Raw genomic sequence first — 21,336 nt, forward strand, 5'->3', positions numbered from 1 at the left:
AATTAGCTACTATGGTCTCATAAATCAACTTTCTATTATAGAAATATTAAAAGATAATAATAATAAATAGTAAGAAATTAAACAACTATCAAACAAAATTATAATTAATATTTAAAATACAAAATAGAAAAAAAATTATCTCAAATAGTCTATTACTGAATAAAATATCTTTATTAAACAAGACCATTTCACACCCCCATTAATTTTTTGTCATTTCTAGCCTTTGTCCCAATATCGAAAAAATGGTTCGGATATTCAAGGAACAGAAGCATGCAGATGCTGCTTTCCGTAATTCGGCAAAACCCCAGTGGCATTTAAGCGAACTCAAAACGCCCGCTTTTATCCGCCATTGTCTGCTCGACACGTATCGTCTCCGCCAAAAGTCGGACTTTTTAAGGTTTGCAATGACGCTCGTCACCTCCAAACTGTAAAGCTCCGCGTCAAAATTGGGGAAAACAATTACGAAAAGCTAAGTCCTAATCCCGCAATTAATCCCCCTTGTTCTCTTCTATATACGTACAGAGTGATCGTGAAAGGAAAGGGAGAGAAAAAGAAAGTTGAAGGGAGAGGAGAGAGAGAGAGAGAGATGGGAAGGGGAAGAGTGGAGCTGAAGATGATTGAGAACAAGATTAACAGACAAGTGACGTTTGCGAAGAGGAGGAATGGGTTGCTGAAGAAGGCGTATGAGCTTTCAGTGCTCTGTGATGCTGAGGTTGCGCTCATCATATTCTCTAACCGCGGCCGGCTGTTCGAGTTCTGCAGTAGCTCCAGGTAATAGCGATTAGCTCCACCGATCGACTGGTGAATAGTTGTGTTGAAGTTTTTTCTTGCTGTGTTCACTTGTCTAGGGTTCTGGAAAGGGAAGTACGTGTGCTTTGCGATCATGGGGGAGTGGTGCATGGATTGCTTTGGGTTTGTGGGTTTGGGATGGAGATCTTGGTGGTGGGGGCCTCGGTAGCCTGGATCTAGGTTTTTGATTATGTAAAGTTGATTATTTGGCTGTCTCTGCAGTTTTTGTTTGTCTGGAAGATTTGGAAGGTTAGGGGTGGAGGATAATTGGATTCTTCTGACAAGACTATCTCCACTTTGTTATTTGTTGGTGCTGTAGGGTTTAAAACGGGTTTGGCAGGGCAATTTTTTTGGGTTTTTAGTGTTTATATGATTGTTTAGAGATAGGGGGACGTGAAAACGGCTGTGCAGAGATAATTCTTGGGAAGATTAATTAGTGTGCTTTGGTTTAATGGAGGATCTTCTTTTCTAAGCTTGAGAAGAAGTTCAGGCTTTTGAGCTATTATGAGGACAAGTGAACACAATATCTTTTTTTGAATTTCTCGAGGCAGTTTAGGGATTCACTTTCATCCTGACTTCGCATGCTTTTATTCAAAACAAATATTTTAATGGGAAGAACGGGATAAAATTAAAAATTTTGCTCAATTTTAAATTATCGAGACATTCAGAAGCTCAAAAAATGTAACACGATCAAAGCGAGTTTATTTAAGATCGATCTTCTAATATGGATTCTTATAGAAATGATCAAAATATCTTCTTTGAATATCTATAAATATATCTTCTTTCTATCACAATGAGGGGCAGAGTTTTGGTGGAGAGAATCTTTATATTTAGTAATGTTGAGGGCTAGAATACTTGTGGCGGTAAAGTACGAAAAACTTTTGGTCTTTGCGTTGCATGAGTATCTAGCACACAAACAGAAAAAAAAGATTCACGGGAAATTTTTACGTGGAAAATCCTGGAGAGAAAAACGATGGGGCTACACCCAGTTGAAATAATTTCACTAGTGTTTGAATATATTACAAATGACTGGTTCATCCTTGAAATTGAGGACGATCTGATTACAACAGTCAACTATTTAGTTTAAATCTAGCGACGAAAGGAGATCAGACAGAAATCCAGCGATGTTCGGAAGTCGAACAAAAATTTGGCTCCAGTTGGCAGCCGCTTGGTAGTCCGGTGATAGCTGGTGGTCTGACGGAAGTCTGATGACAGTCGGTGGCAAGGCGGAATTCCGACGTCAATCGATGGCTGGGCGGAAGTGCGGCGATAGTCCGACGACAGTCAGTGGATCGACCATGGTCAAGGAGGGAGTTTGGTGGGAAAAGAACTTTTCTCTTTTCTTTTTCTTCCATGCTTGGGTCCCTTCAATAAAGAAAGAGAGGATTATTTATACCTTTTTAGGAATGGCATGACTAATAAATAGGAGGGAGATCAAGGGTACGTTGGGAGTAGTTTGAATTGATGGCCGATATTGATCCCCTTAATCATGGATCGTTTACTGGGCATTTGAATAACTTAAAAGGGAATGATCTAGTTGATCGCCAACTATATCACCTTACTTGCGATAATCGATGTTGATCATCGCTTAATATCTAATAGTGACTTTGTCCATTAGCCACCAGTGTTTGACTTGTCGCGATTTCCCAATGTCACATATTATTAGTGAGTGACAAAGTTGATGACCCTATTGTCACTTGGTTTTCAATGTTTCTTATTGACCATTATCTAACACATATACATGACCAACAATATATGTATATTAGCCATTGAAATTTGTACCACAATAATATTTGAAGGCTATAAATAATTGATAACATATATCATTTTGGTTGCCTAAACTCGCTCTTTTGACCAAATTAATCATTCATTATCGCATGGCCTATAATATTCACTATTAAACATTGTCCAACTTTTGATGTTCTTCAGCAATCATTATTGACATCTACCAATGATTGACGTTCTATGTATGATAGCAATGTCTAATGCCTATCTTCATAGATGTTTGATCTATCCACTTGTTTGAAAAAAAAAACTAAACCAATCACTTATTATATATCACTTATCTCATGATGTTCCAAGTTGATTATTGTATGATGTTTCCCAACAATTAATCTTTGATAGTCGTTAGCTATCAAAATTTAATATTTTTTAACAACTAACATTTGACAATCATCTTCTAGATTACTCAATCTCCCTTCATATAAGGAGAACTACTAAGTTAAATACCCACCATTCTCTCGATTTTTAACCTTTACAATCGACCATCAATACTTGTTAATAAATAACATCTAATGTTCGTTATCTGTTGACATTCAATTCATACCTTACCGATTATTTGCTCTCCCATCCTACTAGAAGAATGATCAATGAAAACAGCTATCATCACTTGATTCCTAATAGTTTCATTTGACTGTTGTCCAATTCCAATGCATGAAATTGGATAACCATCTTATCAACCACCTAGGCACTCCTATTATGAGAACTATATAGTTAATTACCCATCATCACTAACTTTTGATGATTCTCCCTCAATTACCACTTGATTCTTACTAATAAGTGATGTTTGACATCTATCAGTCACTAATGCTCTATGCATAACTCCTTGGTCACTCGACATTTGATCATGCCAATGACTCATCAATGCTTGATGACAAATCCAATAAATCAAGTATCATCACATCACCATAGGTGATGTTTTCATGAATCATGCCAATTACATTGTATAAATGCTTGGTCTCTAATTATGAAGAAGTGCACATTTTATAATTATCAAATTGTACTAGTAAAATCATTTAATTGGACTAGGCTTTGCGATATATTTTTTTCTAGATTTTCCACAACAATATCACATTTGATATATGAAACCCTCAACTTATCTATTTATATGCAAATTTTCATGCAATTTTAAGTTAAAAGTTTTTTTTTCAACCATATCGATTATTTATTTTGACTTTCTAATTGGGCAAATCACTACTTGAAAAATCTTAGCATAAGTCATATGAAGTCTAATTAGTGGCACTATTTAGAGTTTATTGACAAACTTTTGATGTGAGTCAAATATTGATCGAATAATGTGAGGGATGCTATAAATCCCAAAAGAAAAATCACATATAGATATACACTTCGGCTCTAGATTTATAACTTCTTCTCATAGTTGCATATTAATAGGTTTTTTAAATTTGACCTCAATTTTGTTTACATGATGACTAGGGGTGTCAATATTTGACATGACCCAAAAATCTAACTCGAATCCGACCAAAAATTTCCAGTTAGGATCAACCCTTTTCACAAACAGGCTGGATTTGGGTTCCCGGATGTGACATGTTTGGAAAGACAAGTAGGGTTCAGGTTGACCTAGAAACCCAAACTCAACTCGGATTAACCCATTTGAAAAACATTTGTGAGTCACGTAGGCCACCCTGTCCACGTCGAGTGACCGCTGTCCTGACCCGTCTTGTCGCGTGAAGTGTACATGGAGCCATGGATAAGCCTATGACGATGCTGCCATTAATGGCGCTGACATGACCGTGGTCGTTGTGCCATGCTGTTATGATGCCATGCAGACCCATGCCTTGCCATTGTCGGTGCCGACCTGACAGCAGCGAGCTCCCATAGCCACAGTCGCCTGCATGCCACCCTGACCGGGATTGCTGACTCATCGTTGTTGTGTCGTCACATACTTGCACGCACATTTCTGAATCAAAATTTGACAGCGGGTCTGGTCGGGTCAAACCGACAACCCGCGCAGGTCAGGTCCAAGTTGAAATACCTTACTTGTATGCAAAAATGGGTTGGGTCAACTAATGTCGAGTTAGTTCTGGGTTGGACCCCAACCCAACTCGTGACCCAATTTTCATAACCCTGATGATGACTATAGATGATAAATAAGTTGAAGAGCTAATGTAATGAATTTAATTTCAATAAAAAAAAAAAAGTTGAAGAGCTGAATAAAAGTCTCTTAGTTGTTAAAAGAGGATGGTGCTCATGATTCCTTTGTACTTCAATTCCCATTTCCACTTTGCGAAAGAACTGTAGGAGGCTATTAGGCCATTTAATGATTATTTGGAATTCTTAATATTTCTTAAAAGTAAATTAATTATCATTAATTAAAATCACAATTATAATATGAGGTCACATTAGGCCAATCTACGAAATATGAAGGTAGATAGGACTAGTCTAGCTGTTTTCTTCTTCCCACTCTATTACATCAAATAACATAATAAATATTGAAGAAAATCTAGTATAATGAGGGCACTGCTTAAACCTTTCTCATGATACCTATTAGAATTTTGTGTGTAGAAGTTAGAGTTCTCCAACATAGCATCTTCATTTAGGCTTCATTTGGGATGACTTTTTTATTGCTTCTTAAAACAGATTTTAAATACAAAGATTAAAACTTTTGTACTAAAACTTTGTTTTAAGAAGCAATAAAAAAGCTATCCCAAACGAAGCCTTAGTCTAGCAGATGATCTAGGTTGCAAAGGTGTATATGACTTGAATATGTTATGATGAATTATATTTCCGCCCACATAAAGATGCTTGCTTATGTAAGAGTATATTTTGGTACTTTTATTAGCATAAATAGCCAAACTAAAAAAGAGAGATAGGTTGTACATCTTGGATTTGTTAAGTAGTCGAGGGAGGTATATAGGGGAGCAACTTTTATAGTGAAATTATCATCAAGGGAGTGATCATGAGGAATGGTAAAGGTCTTTTAGATTTGCTAATGAAGAGGTATCGATGTTGGTATATAACTTTCATAGTGAGATTATCAATATCAACATCACAAGATTTAGAATTTGTAGCCACCATTATTAAAATACTATCAAATTATAGTTAGATTTGTATTATGTTTTTAAGATAATTGCTTAGGATTCTAGAGCTTGATGGAAGGAAATCAATCAGCAATTTGTTGGAAGAAAGTATTGGTGCCGTTGAATTGAATTGGACCTATGGTATGAGATCCATTTTAAGTGGGGAAATTCTTCAAAAATAATGGTATTGGGTTCTTGGTGTTCAATGCTCTCATTGGTGGATTTTCATCAAATATGAATGCCATGCCTAGGCAAGAGACAATGATAACAAAAGTTTGACCTTTTCCTAAAAATTACTTTCTTCCAATATCTTTTGACTTAAGAATCAATACAATACAAAAGCAATAAAAGTATCCACCTAAGATCGAGGTTTGACAAATTAAAAACCCAATTAGAAAATGATGGATTTGTCAAGTAGGTGAACTCTTAAATGTGAAAATGCAACCATGTATGAATAATTATGGATTCATCATTAGATAATCAAAAGTTAGGAGATCATTTTGAAAGCCTCATTAAAGAAACTTCAACTAGCATAAATCTCCTAAATAAGATAGTTATATAATCATCAATATGAGGAAGCTTTATTATGACATGCTTCGGATTAAGTAATGATACAGAGAAACTTCCATAAATTGTATAGCTTGAAAGGAGGATATGTTTGATTGAAGAGAAGGCCTACCATTCATAAACTTACCCACTAATTATAAAATTTTCAGATGATTTGAAGGTCTTATAAACACATATTAGGAATAAAAAGAGCAAGTTCATCCTAGTGAGTTGGAAGTCATAAATGTTGCAAACTAGAGGAAAAGAGAATATACGTCTCACTTTGAACTAAACTCGATAGAGGCAAAGGGAAACCACAAAGATCATCGACAAAGGAACCACCTAGCAAGGGAGTCGGGCTGCCAATGGTGGAAGTATTAGGCAGGGGGAGCACCAAAGTGTACCCTAAAAAAGCCATTAGGGAGTTGGGATGAGGTGAATTTCAGCATATGTTGGCGATGACATCAATGAAATCTCTAGACAATAAATGACGAGAAGGCTTGAGGATTATCCAAACCAAAGAAGGTGTGACGAGAAGACCGAAGTTGGGTGACGAGAAGACCGAAGTTGGTTACGCTAGCAATCTTGGGCTGAGGTGTAGAGAGGTTGAAGGATTTAGCAAGAACTAACGAAGCCAAATCAGATCTAATGAGAATGTGGACGATACAAACCCAAAATAAAATGGATTCAAGGAAACAGGGACACGATGAATAACGAGGGGTTGCTAGGATGCCATGGAGAGTAGTTACAATGATGTTAAATTTAGTGTTGATTGCTTGCAAATTTTTCGCATGCATCAAAAGCAGCCCTTGATGCACCGATACTTCTCCTCAAAGAGGCATGCAGTGTCCGGCACGACACACGTCCGACACTCCTCCGACATGTGTTAGACACATAAAAAATGTGTCATATTAAAAAAATATATTAAATACAAATTAGACACACGTGTCCGATACACCTATCTTAAATATTTTATGAAAAATTTTAATATATTTTTTGTATTTAAATTTTTTATTATTTAAATATAATAACTAATTTATTATTTCCTATCCACAATAATAAATCAATCGTCTGCACTTAATACATCATTCATGAAATATTCTCATTTTCATTTCTCTTTGGCGGATTATAACTTTGATTTTACAATAATATTCGATTTCATCTCAACATCGATGTCTGACATTATTACAACATCAACATTTTAAAATGATCTTCATATCAAGGTATGACACTGTCTTTATATTGATGCTCGATACTAGCAATTTCTACACCCACAACTTGATATCTCATCTTTGTCTAACGCCTTCTCAACATCGACAACAAACGCCCTATTAATATTAACACCCAATATTTACTGCATAACATCAATGTCCGACTCTCGACAACTACTACAGGAAATTCATGCATTATCGAAGGGTTTTTTTTTGCCGTTAATGAAAGATTTATGGCAGTTTTATAAAAAACTAGTGGCTTTCCGGCGATTGAAAAATCGACGGACTAAATCGCGTAAGAAATGATTTCTGACGATTATACGTACCGGCGAATTTTTTGCGGCCTAGACAACCGATAATTTCTGGCGGTCGTAGCGCCGGTCACCGCCGGTTAATCACCGGTGGCTTACCGGCCATTTGGCTGTCAAAACCACCAGTATTAGCGGTGGCTAAACCGTCGGGTCACCATCGATTTACCACCGGTTATTTATCGATGTCTTACTGGCCATCAAAATTGTAGGTTTTACCGGTGGTTAAACTATCGGGTACCGCCGGTTGAGTACTGACGTCGACAGCCGGCAAATCGCCGGTATGTACTGACAATTTTATTAAATTTCCAGCTACTACAATAACACTGAAATGAAATCCAAAATAAGAACATAACAATGAATATAAACTCATCAAACCAAATAAAGTCTATAACGAACATAATACATAAATCCATAATAACATGTTCATGTCCTCGCTTTCACAGAACAAGTTCATTAGACTAAATGTTTAAACCATAAGTTAATCAAATAAATAAAAGTACTAATCACCCTCTATGTCCTTACTATCTGGTGATGCATGTGTCTGCTCTTGCTCTTTCTTTTCTTGATTTTCATCTTTATAGGATCGTAGCTTTGCCTGCATCTCATTTTGAACATTTCTCATCTCTTCTATCTCTCTCATCAAGGTTGTAACCCTCTGGCTTACAGTTTCTTCAGCTCTACTAGGATTATAAAATACTGATGTGGAACAAATCTCCTATGATATAAATCAACCTTCACATTATCGAGTTTAAGAAATGCTTGATTTTTGTGCTTCGAATATGAACATCAAAATATTCCATTGAACTTAAAGTAAGGCAGTTGATATGCAACTTGAATAAAAATTTTAACTCCCTGTATAAATTCATCTGTCAATCCTCTTCGACCCAGTAATAATCTATTATACATCAAATATCTCTTTTCTTGAATAGTCATTTGGACGTTAAAATAAACATTTACCTGCATAGTTATAAAATTAATTATTATAAGATTTGCAGCGTGAACAAGTGTACGTGCTTTACTTTTGAACAAGTATATTTTTCTTGAATTGAAATACATTCACCAACCATCAAATAAATACAACATGACAATATAAATAATTTATGTGATAAAATGGAAAACTCAGCCTTATCAACAAGAAGAATACATCAGCAAAAAGCATACACCAGGGTACAACCTTTTTAAATGTCTAGTGAGAACATTGACTACAGGAAAAATGGCAAAAACCTGCGTCGGAAATGATTTCCTACGCCGTTTTTACCGGCGGTTAACAAACCGCCGTTAGACCGCCGATAATGTTAAAAACCGCCGGTAAATCTACACTAACCGCCGGAAAAAACCGCCGGTTTTCAGCGTTTTTCCTGTAGTGATTCACGACTAAAACAAAAAAGATATGGGCTTAAGGCTGATCTTTGATGTAATCCAATTGAAATAAGGAAATTCTTGGTCAAACTACCTTGTATTTGAACACAAGTAATAACTCTTGCATACATATCCTTAATGACTTACCCCTTTCTTTTCTAGAACTCTACGTAGCACTTCTCTTGATACTTTATAATATGCTAATCATTTTATATGATCTAGCATTATTTATTTATGCAAATCAAAGATCTAAAAACACTTAAGAAGCTTATTTAAAATTTTATTGATGATCAAATGAACTCGAAATGATATAAAATTACTCAATTCCTGCCACGCTTGAGGCCTTAAATTTGTTTAGCAATTTTTTTAGGTCCTTATATAAACCATTACACATGTGTGCCTCTACCAACTCTGCTTTTCCATTGGTCGGGGAGCCATCAAATATGCCCCTAGTAATCTCCTATGTCAAATAACTCATTCTTAGCCATAGTTGATTGTATAATTTTAAATTTAAATATTTTCTAAATGAAATAATAATGATATAATTATCATGAAAAAATATATTTTGGCCATAAATATTACTCTCACAATCAATGTATAACTTGCAAATACATGCCATAGATATTACTCTCATAATCAATGTATTACTCTCACAATTAATATATCTTAATAGGCATTACTACAAACACATGACCATCACTATTTTTAGGGAATGTACCTACAACAAATAGGAGAGCCGACGACTAGGGTAGAGGAGGTAGACGAGCCCGACGGCTGGAGTAGAAGTTCGATCCGTGTGACTCAAGGAGATCGGAGAGGAGATGGGTTCGACTTGTGGGCAAGATCTTCGGCCTGAGGGAGGTTGTTAGTGTCGGATTCCTGCGCAGTACTCGGAGGCGGGATCATGAGAGGTCAGAGGAGAGGGGGTGAGCGTCTGCAGCAGCGAGAGAGAAATGCGAAGAAGTGAGGAGGAAGGCTTGGGATGGGTAAATTTAGGACGTTTTCCGGCAAATTTCTGGCGGTTTATACCGCCGCCAAAAAAAAATTACTTAAAACCGACGGCTTTGGCTGCCGGTAAAGGTGCCGGTATAAAATTAAATTGACGGCATAGCCCGCGATTATTAAATTGCCACTAATTCCGACGACTATTTATTAAACACCGTCGATTAATACCGGTGGTCTAACCGCCGGTAATACCTGAATTTTCTGCACTGAACATTGTCATCTCCTCTCTCGGTGACTAATAAACTGCATCAATGTCCGACTCTCGACATCCTAATATTAATCATTTTAAGCACAAATTCTAATTAAATGACTTATTATTATTAAATTATTTTTTTAATTATACTTATTTAAATTTTATACATTATTTTTAAAAAATAAAATATATAATACCGTGTCGAACCTGTGTCTATGTCCTATATTTTTAATAATTAACGTGTCCTGTATCCGTGTCGTGTCGTATCCATATTTGTGCATAATAGAAAGCAGCACATCTCTACTAGCTCGAGATCCCTTGTCCATGCTAGGGCTAGCAAAATCCTAGGCTAAGATTGACGGTGAGCAAATGAATGGAGGGTGACAGATGTTTAGGATTTATCAAGAATGGAGAAAAATATACCATAAAATAAAACAAAAAGTAATATAATGCAAAAATATAATGAAGTTACATTCAAACCTAGCTTTGTTCAATAGAGAGGAGAATCAATGATGTTATTCAATTAAAAAAAGGAAACAACTACGCTCTGCAAACTAAGAAAATAGTACTAATAGATTCTCTCACAATTTTTAAATACACACACATAACAAAAAAGAAATCCCATAATATATTTTATAATTAGAGTTGCAAAATGAATCAAGTCGAGCCGAGTATGTTCATGTTCATATTTGAGTTCGTTTATGATCAGATTGTTTAAGTTCGGTTTGAGTTTGATTCGAGCTTCTTTATTTGTGTTTAAGCTTAGTTCATTTAAATTAATGGGTGTTTATGCTTTGTTTATGTTCGGTTCATTTATTTCTTATCAAGCTTTAAACAAACGAGCCTTATCGGGCTATAAGAGAGCTCTATTTCTTGATGTACATCAACTTAACAAACGAGCCTTATCGAGTCTTCTAACACACAATTACATCGAGCATGTTCGTGAACATATATTGCAAAGTTTTTTAAACTATCAGACAAGCTCGTTCACGAACATATCTAATGAGCATTCTTGAGCTATCAAATAAGCCCGTTCATAAACATATCTAATTAGTATTTTTGAGCTACTCAATGAGCTCGTTCATGAACAAACGATCTATGATTCATTGTATATTTGTTCAGAGAGCGAATTGTTTGCAATTTTAGGTGGATGTGGGAAGTAAAAATAAATTATTAAATGATTTTAGACGGGATAAGTAAAAAAAATTATTAAATATTAAATTAAACAATATATTTTTTTAAGACTCTAATATAGTTCTAATAAAGCTTCATTGTCGAGCTTCTTAACGAGTTTGTTTATGAGCGTTAAATGATATTGTTTATAAACATAAATGAACCAAATGTCAAGTTGTTCAAACTCTATTTAGTTATTGAATGTTCAAGCTCATTTATTTATAAAAATGTTCAAGCTCATTTGTTTATCTTATCAAAATATGAACGAGCTCTTATCAAGCCGAGCCACGAGTAGGTCGTCAAACACTCGGTTCATTTACAGCCTAACTCATAACAAAAAAATTCTCATATAAAATCCTTTTCAAAATTGCGCCAATGGAATCTCCAATATCCTTTAACAACATTCTAGCGGACGAGAGGGCATGGCGGTGGAAGCCTCCAATTATCGCATTTGCTTGAGGAAATTCTAACTGAACATCACTTACTTATAGCTGTCCAATACCTCCTACTTTGTACGCGAACGAAGAAGTCAGATCCATAGGCAAGATCAATCTTGAGATGGAGGAAAGCACGTGTACCAAGACTGATTTACCAGCAGCACTTAATGCCTACAATCACGTGATTAGTGTATTTGGAGATCTTCTAATCGTTTGAAGAAATGGTATTTTAGGAACATTCAGCTTTCCTTTGGGATTATTTTTTTACTGTTTCTTAAAACAGTTTTTTAATAAAAAAAATTTATTTTTAATACTAGAAAGCTGATTTAAGAAGCAATGAAAAAACCTTCCCAAACGAAGCCTCAATATTGGGTGGTCACGCTAGAGCTGACTATATATGGCTCCTTTATTACCAATACTAATGCTTTGTTTGAGACATTTTTGTTAATGCTTTTCAAAGTAACTTTTTAGTACAAAGATTTTCAATTCAAAAAAAATATATATATACTTGAAAGCAGCTTTATAAAATAGTAAGAAAGCTGTTTCAAACGAAGCATAAATTCATAAAGCACACCCAGCTTTATTCTAGTTTTATAAAGTTTTCTTTGTAAGTGTCAAATTCGAGTAATACTTCTAATGCATTTTCAATACTAGGTTTTATGATTTAAGGATTTGAAGAGTTGATGTATTTTGTAACTATAAGTCATGGATATTTATTTATTTTAGCTTGTTGTGCAGCATGATGAAGACACTTGAGAGATACCAAAAGTGCAGCTATAATTCATCAGAGACCGTGATTCCATCCAAGGAGACGCAGGTTCCTATTTCTGCTATTCCGATCCACTTGTTAAATGCAGGAAAATAACCCCCATAGAATTGTGGATTATAATTTTTTAAGAAGATAATAATTCTTTCTGATTTGGTTTTTTTGTTAATCAAAAGATAGTATTAACAAAAAAATTACATATTATATAGACTATATTAGATATATTTGAAAAGTTATGATTTGATTAGGGCCAATGCCAAGATAGTTTTGTGCAAGCTTTTTTGGCTTAAAATTAGTTAAGTTAGATTCCTGCTCAAATCAAAATCAAAATTCATTTAAGGCGAGCCAACCTAGCTTAGGATCAATTTGAGTCAACTCAAAGTTTACTTTTTCAAGATAACTCTATTTAAGACTTCTAAACATATTTTTAATTTATAAAGTTAGAAATATGATATAATTGAGAATGTTGAGCTATGGTTTTTAAAAATAATAATCAAAACTCGATTATAATTTAATTTAACTAAAACTGATTTGAGCCAATTTTGAGCTCCATCTTGTGCTCAAAATCAATTTCAAATATACTTTTATAAACGGCTTTGAGCTATGGTGTTAGCTTTTAAATTAAAACCTCTATTAAAAAATATTACAAATAATTAATTAAAAATTAATTTTAAAATTGAGTTTTTTTGTAATAAAGACAAAAAAAAAAAAAAAAAGAGGGGGATAAATTACCTAAAGAATCATATAATAAAGATTTTTTTTTTAGGGGGGCAATTACCCCTGTTGGGCTTAAGGTGCTTAAGGTGGATCCGCCCCTGTTATTAAGTGGAAAGTTTGGACGTATATGACTTTGAAATTGTGAAATCTTAACCACTGAAATAATCTAGCAATCATAATGGAGTTTTCTCTACTATTTGCTTAATGTAATTTATATGTATCATGTTTAAAATATTTTTAATTTTGGAAGAAGTTCAGTTCAAAATGGGATCTTTTGTTGTTTAATGTTTTGAAGTAAATAATTGATTTCATAACAATTTAATAATGTGTCGATAAATGCAAATATAAAGATGATTTCTTACCTAGTTACATGAAAAGTCCACCAGTACATGACTTTGAAATAGTGAAAGTCATGAAGTGGATGACCGATAGTGAGATGGCATTCGCCAACCTCAAGCAACTCTTAACACCATCTTCATTCCCCCAAAGCCTCTAATTAGACAAAAAAAATGGCAGTAAAGATTGCTTATATATTCTGTTAACACCCTCACCAATCGGATGCAAAGATACCCTGTGATAGACAAGTTGGTGTTAGCATTACAATTTTTCATTTAGAAATTGAGCCCATATTTTGAAAAATATTTAACAAAGGTCTTGACTAACTGACCCATTTATTAGGGAGTGATAGATTCTAGAGCTACTGGGATGACTTACAAAGTGGTCAATCAAACTCAATGAGTGCAACATCAAGTACTTCAGTTTGTTGCTAAAGCTAAAAAATTGGAGAATTTTCCTATTGAATCTACATGGAGTAACAACTCCAAATTTGAATTTGGAGTGAAGGGATCTTAGAACTTGTTTATTGATGGAGGCTAGAGCTTGTTGGCTTACGGGACCTCATGAAAAATAATAATAGAGTGGATGTAGTGCTCTCAAGCCTGTAAGATTTTCTATTACCTGCAATTAGGTAGAGTTTGAAGTTGTGCTTAGCAAAAGTAGGCTAGCATCTCAAACAAGATTGAAAAAACTAAACTTTCATGTCTACTCACAATTGGTAGTTAATCAGATTTTTTGAACTTATGAAGTGTTGGACCTATTTTTTTTATGAATATTTGGAGAAGGTACTAGGAAAAGTCACACTCGAGGGCAATAGTTTAAAGTGAAGTATATACTCCGAGAGGGGAATTCTGTCATGTTCCTATCTAGTCTAATCTATTCATCATAAAAAATCATTTAAGGAATAGAGTCTTATATGCTCGAGGGCAACAAAGCCTAAAGAACGTAGAATGCTTCTGACATGAGAGTAAATCATGCTTTAAAAAAAGAAAATTTCTAGATTTATTGAATTTATCTTAAAATTCTAAGTTTTTTCTTATAGGAAGAACTCTTGGAAATCTAGGGCAGATTGTGCCAAGTAGCTCCAAAATTTCCCTTGTCCTAGTATATAGTACTGGTGACCAACTAAAATCTTTTTAGCATGTTCTTTTATGAATTAATATCATATCGAATAGTATCCAACCCTATTAATCCCCAATTTAGCTTAAGAATTTTGTTGTCACCTTATACAATGACTACAAACAGTGTTAGGAGGGCCGAACCGGCCTTAGAATTGGTTCACGGTTGAACCGGTTGAACCGGCCGGTCCGGTCCGATTTTCAAAACCATGACAAACACCCAACTACTAAATGTTTAAATATCAACCAACCTATTTGTGATGATATAAAATTGGTCATGAATTATATTTGTCATCCGTTTATGTTAATTACATGTTGATATTTACGGGCAAAATCATTCCTAGATCACATCTTAAGGGTTTCATCAAATGGATTAATTTTATTGATTAAGTTTATTTATTAGTGACCACTCATTAGCATATTAATTATATGTTAAATTTTTTAGTAATATTGAGATTATTGTTCTGAATGATAATTTAAGCCACTATTTATATTTGTTTGGTTAACAAATATATTTTTTTACATGCAACTAAGTTTTTTTGGCATTATATATATTAAATTGATTTTGCAATTTTTTTCAATCTATGAGTTTAACTTATATTTTGTTTCTTTATATCAAAGCAGAACAATTATCAAGAATATTTAAAACTAAAAGCAAGAGTTGAATATCTACAACGGTCACAGAGGTTACTCAGACACTTTATTTCTCTTAATTAAATTTGTCCTTCCTAATTATGGATTATTTTGTCAGCATGATATATTTTAAAATGTAAGCCTCTACAGGAATCTTCTAGGAGAGGACCTAGGCCAACTGACCACAAAGGAACTAGAGCAACTAGAACACCAACTAGAAATATCTCTCAAACAGATCAGATCAACAAAGGTATTCAATAATAGCTTTGCATTAACTTGTTACCGGTATGATTCAGTACATCATACTACAATCATTCTTTTTTTATTGTTGCTTAGTTTTACCGTTAAACTATATTTGCTAGTGAGTGTTCGTACGTGAAGTTAAAGGATTTTTAGAAAGTTGGGCCACTTTTAGAAGACCTTAATATTTACATTTGAGACAAAAATGGAATCTCTTCAAGCTATTAAAATAGATTTCATGAACCAAATGAGGGCAATGCACCATTCATGTAATTGGGGAGGTCCTTCAAAACCTCAACATACAAACATATTGAAAAGTTTATATTGCTCATGCATATTAGATGAGTTGGTTTCATATGTTAATGACCTCAGTTTTATAAACAATGTATTAATAGTTATAATAGATCTTTTTGTTTTTTATGGATTACATAAATAAATAAAGGAAAATATCTCCTTGTGGCTTCTATTAAATTAATTGCCTAGGTGAGAGATCAATCACCAAATTAATAAATATGATAAATAAACTAGTTCAAATATATGTTTATCAAGCTAATGTTGATAATTATAAAAGGCAATAAATAAAGCTATCAAAAGATACAACACTATCATGCACAACAACCATCATGATCACCAAACCAATCAAAAACCTCTATTAAAAACAAACTTAGTAACTTTTAGTCATACTCATAATATTGCCTTATATAAAACGATGCTAATATAGATTTTGCATTGAATGAAATGAAGCGAAGCAAATAGGCGTATTGGCATCGCCTTATATCCCCCTTGTATATTTATTTCAACCGACCAACGACTAATGACATCTTCTTCGTTTCCTCGCACCTCCAATGAACACCTTCCTTTCCACTTCTTTTGGCTAAAACATGTATCCCTCACCAGTATTCATGACCAGAAACTCCATCAATGCACAAAGCCAAACCCCCCTTCCCCCCCCTCCCCCCCCAAATATATATGGTAGACATCCATATTTCTTCTTGGCTCAATTTTTAATGTGAAGCATAACGTACAAACACTTTTCTCACTCTAGAGAGTCAAACAAAATGGATTTAAGGGAGATCCGAACAATTATACCCATGCATTGTCAATCCACTATTTACAATGATTGTTCAATCATTCTAATCCCAAAATATCACACATTGATGCTTATTGATCGAAAACTTCAAACCTTTTTCAGCTTAGTTTTCATGATATTAAAAACAAATGACTAATGACATCTCTATCATTTGCTCATACCTCCTGCAACAATTTTCCTTTCTACTTCTTTAGCTAAATCATGCATCCCTTACCAATATCCACGACCAACAAATCCATCAATACACAAAGCTTCCCCTTAAATATGGGAGACATCTATATTTCTTCTTAGCTAAAAATTTTTAATTTCAAACATAAAAAAAAAAAACTTATCTCAAGGTAAAGAACTATCCAAAATGGATTTAAGGGATATTTGGACAATTATACCACCCTATGTATTGTCGTCAAGCATGCTATTTACGATCATAGTTCAATCATTCTAATCCCAAAATATCACACATGGATGCTGATTGATCAGAAACTTCAAACCTTCTTTAGCTTAGTTTTCATGGTATTAGAGACCAATGGCTAATGACATCTCCTTCGTTTGCTCATACCTCTAACAACTGCCTCCCTTCCCACTTCTTTAGCTGAAACATGTATCCCTCACCAACATCCATGACCAACAACTCCATCAATGCACAAAGTGACCCCCTCATTATGGGAGACATCTATATTTCTTTTCAACTCAATTTTTGTATGCTAAACATCAAAATCACTTGTCTCATTCTTGAGAACTATCCAAAATGGATTTAAGGGATATTTGGATATGTATATCCCATGACTTGTCAAACTCGCTACTTACGATGATGGTTCATTCATCTCTAATCCCAAAATATCACACATAGATGCTTATTAATTAGAAACTTGCAAAACTATTAAAATCGTTGCATTCCACTCCAAAATATGGTTCATCCATATTTCCTACATTCCACTCACATCTCATACCACTAAAACTTTCCATCGCATTCCACTCCATTTTAGCTCATGTCCTATCCTATGATCTCACCCTTAACTCCATAAATTATTGTCACATCATTCAACTAAAAAATGGACTTCATAAATTCTTCATGAAAGATCAAATCATGACTCAATATCTATCTAAAATTAAAATCGAAGTAGACACCATCGTTGTAGCTAGCTTCTCCTTGGAACCTAAAGACATCATTTCAACAATTTAATAATGGGTTTTACGGACTCTACTTTAGTGGAATTTCGATGCTCTTGCTTTAATTCTATGGAAGGAAGAAATGTACATTTATTTTCACTTAGAATCCAATACTTCATTTTTTTTTTCAGAAAAATAAAAAGAAAATTTGCAATCACCCATTCACCCCTAAAAACTAGAAAAATTAAAGACCGTAAAATAAACTGTTTTGATCATTGAAATAAAATGAATTGTTTTTGCTTTTTAGGAATATATACCGCAAGCTATCCTAGTTGTCGGGTAACTTTCCTAAAGTAGTGAAAATTAGTATCCGACAAAGAGTTGATCATTAACCCTCGTATAGTTGCAGTTCAGCGCTTTCCTATGCAACAAATACTACCAATTCCTTTGAAGCTACTACCACTACCGATGCTGTCTTGTTTGTTTTTGTTGCCGGTTGGGGTTTTAAAAGCATCAAAGAAAGGAAATTTACCATATCTTAACTGCTCGTACTCAACAATGGAAAAGCTGAAAAGTATATCTTTATCGTCAGAACTGTATGATTGTTTTTTAATGTTATTACTTTCTCCATTTATATATACCTTCGGAATTGCTTAAGTTTTTCTTGCGGAAAGATAAAAGAAAACTTAAACAATGGCTCGGAACATACAAAAATCTTATCAATCCTTACTTCTTGTGGTGGTAAGATCCATAGCTTATGTAAAATTATTATGTCAATTGCTGTTAAAGCAAGTACACTACTTGCCCTTCAAACACTATCTGCATAAGATAAAAGAAAATGGAAGTGCAAATAATCCAACATGTTACTTAAAAATGATGACATGAAGAAAGTATATTGGAGGCATCTTCATTATTTCAAGTTCTGTGCAGTATGCATTTTATTTTCTTCTGATCTGAACTAATGTACCTTTGTATTATTATTTCAGAGCCAATTTATGCTTGATCAACTGTGTGATCTCAAAAGAAAGGTATTTTCATAATGTCATTTCAATATATTCTCATCATCTTTACCTTAAACTCTGATTGAATTCTTTAGTAAGGCTAACTTTATTTGAAATTAACATTTTCTCCAATTTAGGAGCAAATGCTGCAGGAAGCTAACAGAGCTCTGAGAATGAAGGTATGGTGACCATATATTGTTATATTGTTTGATTGTTTGTAAGTGTTTCTCATCTATAGGCATCATATATTGTGCAGGTGTCAATGGTTTCTTATACTATAGCTAGTTCAAATAAGTATCGAGTCTTTGTCTGAATTCACACATGATCATTTTTAATGACAAAGAAACTTTGAAATGCTCTTCAAAAGGAGAGATTATTATGTGCGGAGTCCGGACGTCCTGATTGTAATGTACACACTGTGTACACACAAATACTGTTTGTACACAGTGTGTACATCACAATCCGGATTGTACACACTGTTTGTACACTGTGTACATCACAATCCGGACGGTCCGGATATCTGGACGTAATAATTTCTCCTCTTCAAAAGACGTTAAAAGTTCAAATGAAAAGTTATGTTAATGAACAGTTCTAAACAATTAACACTCAGGAAAATGGCACTGCCATGCCATCACCTTTCCTTATCACTTTTGAATTTTCTCTTATTATAGCATTTAAATGTCACAGTTGCATGAAGATGAGCCAGAAATTCCCCTCCAGCTATCTTGGCCAGGTGGCTGCAGTGGCGGAAACGGTGGTGGACATTGTGATCGTCAACCTCAATCAGATGTATTTTTTCAGCCCTTGCCTTGTGATCCTTCTCTGCAAATTGGGTAACTTTCAATCCTACCAATTTTTCCCGGCTTCCTCTACTAATTGAATCTGGCCCCCCTTGTTCTGCTTCTAATTTCAGTATCACTGAAATTTACATTCTTCTTATGCCCCCATTTGGTTGCTTCAAGCTGGAAAATAATTTTTGCATGATAAAAGCTGCTAATTCCATCATTTGGCTGTGGTTATAAACAATTTTAAAAATATATTTTCCACATAGAAGCAACCAAATGAGACCTTAGAGCATCTTCCACCGAACGCCAAACTTGCGTATGGCGTCGTTCAGTCGCTCCAGCCGAACGCCAAATCTTCCGCTTGCGGGTGAACAGTGCGACGCCAATATTGGCGTCACACTGTTCACCAACGCGATTTTTTTGTCTCAACCGGATCAGTCGAAGAAACACGCCAAAGACAGTTACCTTCGCAGAAGCCCGCAAAATGGAGTTTGATCGGAAATGAATCACTACATTTTTAAGTTTCACAGTATTTTGGAGTGAAAAATGAGATTTTCGATTGGAGATGCCGTTAGGATAGCAATAATACAGTTACTTATTCTGCTTCACTTTTTGAGGATGTCCAAGATTTAGACTCATCTTTGCTCTTCTTTACAGATACAGTCCAGTCTGTATAGAACAACAATTGAACACCGGATCTTCTTCTCACAATGTCAACGGCTTCCTTCCAGGATGGATGTGATTATTGCTTCAAACCTTCGAAATATGTTAGTCTTTTCATCTTCTGCCTGCAGGGTTTTTATATATTCTATATCTTCCAGCATAGGGAAGAATCAACTCAAAGAAAATATGAATAAGATATAATAAAGTTGATAAAGCCTTTTGTAGCACAGCATGTTGTGTATGTAATCATGTAATGTATAGTGGAGCTGATCTTGAACACAAACAAACAAGCATTGAACCAATCAAGGATATGTATCAGTGTACCATATATTCATACTTGTACATTTAGGTTTTGTTTGGGGCGTTTTTTTCTTATTGTTTTTTAAAGTGAGAAATTATTCAGTGCAGTCATTGAACGGGTTAGAGGCGAATCAGATAGTGCCGCATCACCCGATACCGAGCTGTGCACAACAAAAAAATGATGTGGCAGGTTCTCATTGACCTATGAACACCTTTCGGTGGCCGCACATAATAGAATTTCTCTTAAAGCAGCTTTTAAGTATAAAAATTTTAATTTTTGTACCAAAAAACTGCTTTAAGAAGCAATAAGAAAGTCATCACAAATGAAATATTAATTCAAATCAGCTAAAAACTGTTTACCTTTGGCTTACAGTACTTAGAAATCAATGAATCTACATTTTGTTAACATCTTTAAAACCATCAAAAGTGATGGTTTCATTTTTTTTATATTCAAAATATATAAAAATAAAATCATTTATAAATAAATTATCATTTATTTACTTTCATTTATAAAGTTATTCTACAAATTAAAATTTGTTATAGGTATTCAACAATTTTTTTTCACCATTATTAAATTCAAAAAATTTTTTGATCTCACTCACAAATATATAATTTTAGATGAATTATAATTTTATAAATAGAATAAATTTCGGTAGTAATATATATGACACTCTTTAATTAAATGAAATATTAAAAAGAAAATTTAAAATATATATTTTTTATATATGTAAACCATATT

The 21,336-nt window shown here is 34.2% G+C and overlaps 1 protein-coding gene across 1 annotated transcript; it reads left to right on the forward strand.

Moving 5' to 3' along the window:
- Positions 1-445: 445 nt before the first annotated feature.
- On the forward strand, positions 446-20,633 carry LOC110097381 (MADS-box protein CMB1). Its single transcript, XM_020823738.2, has 8 exons — positions 446-771; positions 12,580-12,658; positions 15,403-15,464; positions 15,562-15,661; positions 18,835-18,876; positions 18,987-19,028; positions 19,537-19,682; positions 20,292-20,633. The coding sequence occupies exons 1-8, from the start codon at positions 587-589 to the stop codon at positions 20,374-20,376; spliced, it is 741 nt and encodes a 246-aa protein (XP_020679397.1). The 5' UTR covers positions 446-586; the 3' UTR covers positions 20,377-20,633.
- The last annotated feature ends 703 nt before the right edge of the window (positions 20,634-21,336 follow it).

This window comes from Dendrobium catenatum, unplaced genomic scaffold (assembly GCF_001605985.2).
Source record: "Dendrobium catenatum unplaced genomic scaffold, ASM160598v2 fragScaff_scaffold_1157, whole genome shotgun sequence".
NCBI classification, from domain to species: domain Eukaryota; kingdom Viridiplantae; phylum Streptophyta; class Magnoliopsida; order Asparagales; family Orchidaceae; genus Dendrobium; species Dendrobium catenatum.

Bases quoted from the DNA above. Each gene is read 5' to 3' on its own strand.
- LOC110097381 (XM_020823738.2), top strand. From the start codon at position 587: ATGGGAAGGGGAAGAGTGGAGCTGAAGATGATTGAGAACAAGATTAAC. The intron at 772-12,579 runs GTAATAGCGATT...CTTGTTGTGCAG, and splicing joins GAGTTCTGCAGTAGCTCCAG to CATGATGAAGACACTTGAGA. The intron at 12,659-15,402 runs GTTCCTATTTCT...ATATCAAAGCAG, and splicing joins TTCCATCCAAGGAGACGCAG to AACAATTATCAAGAATATTT.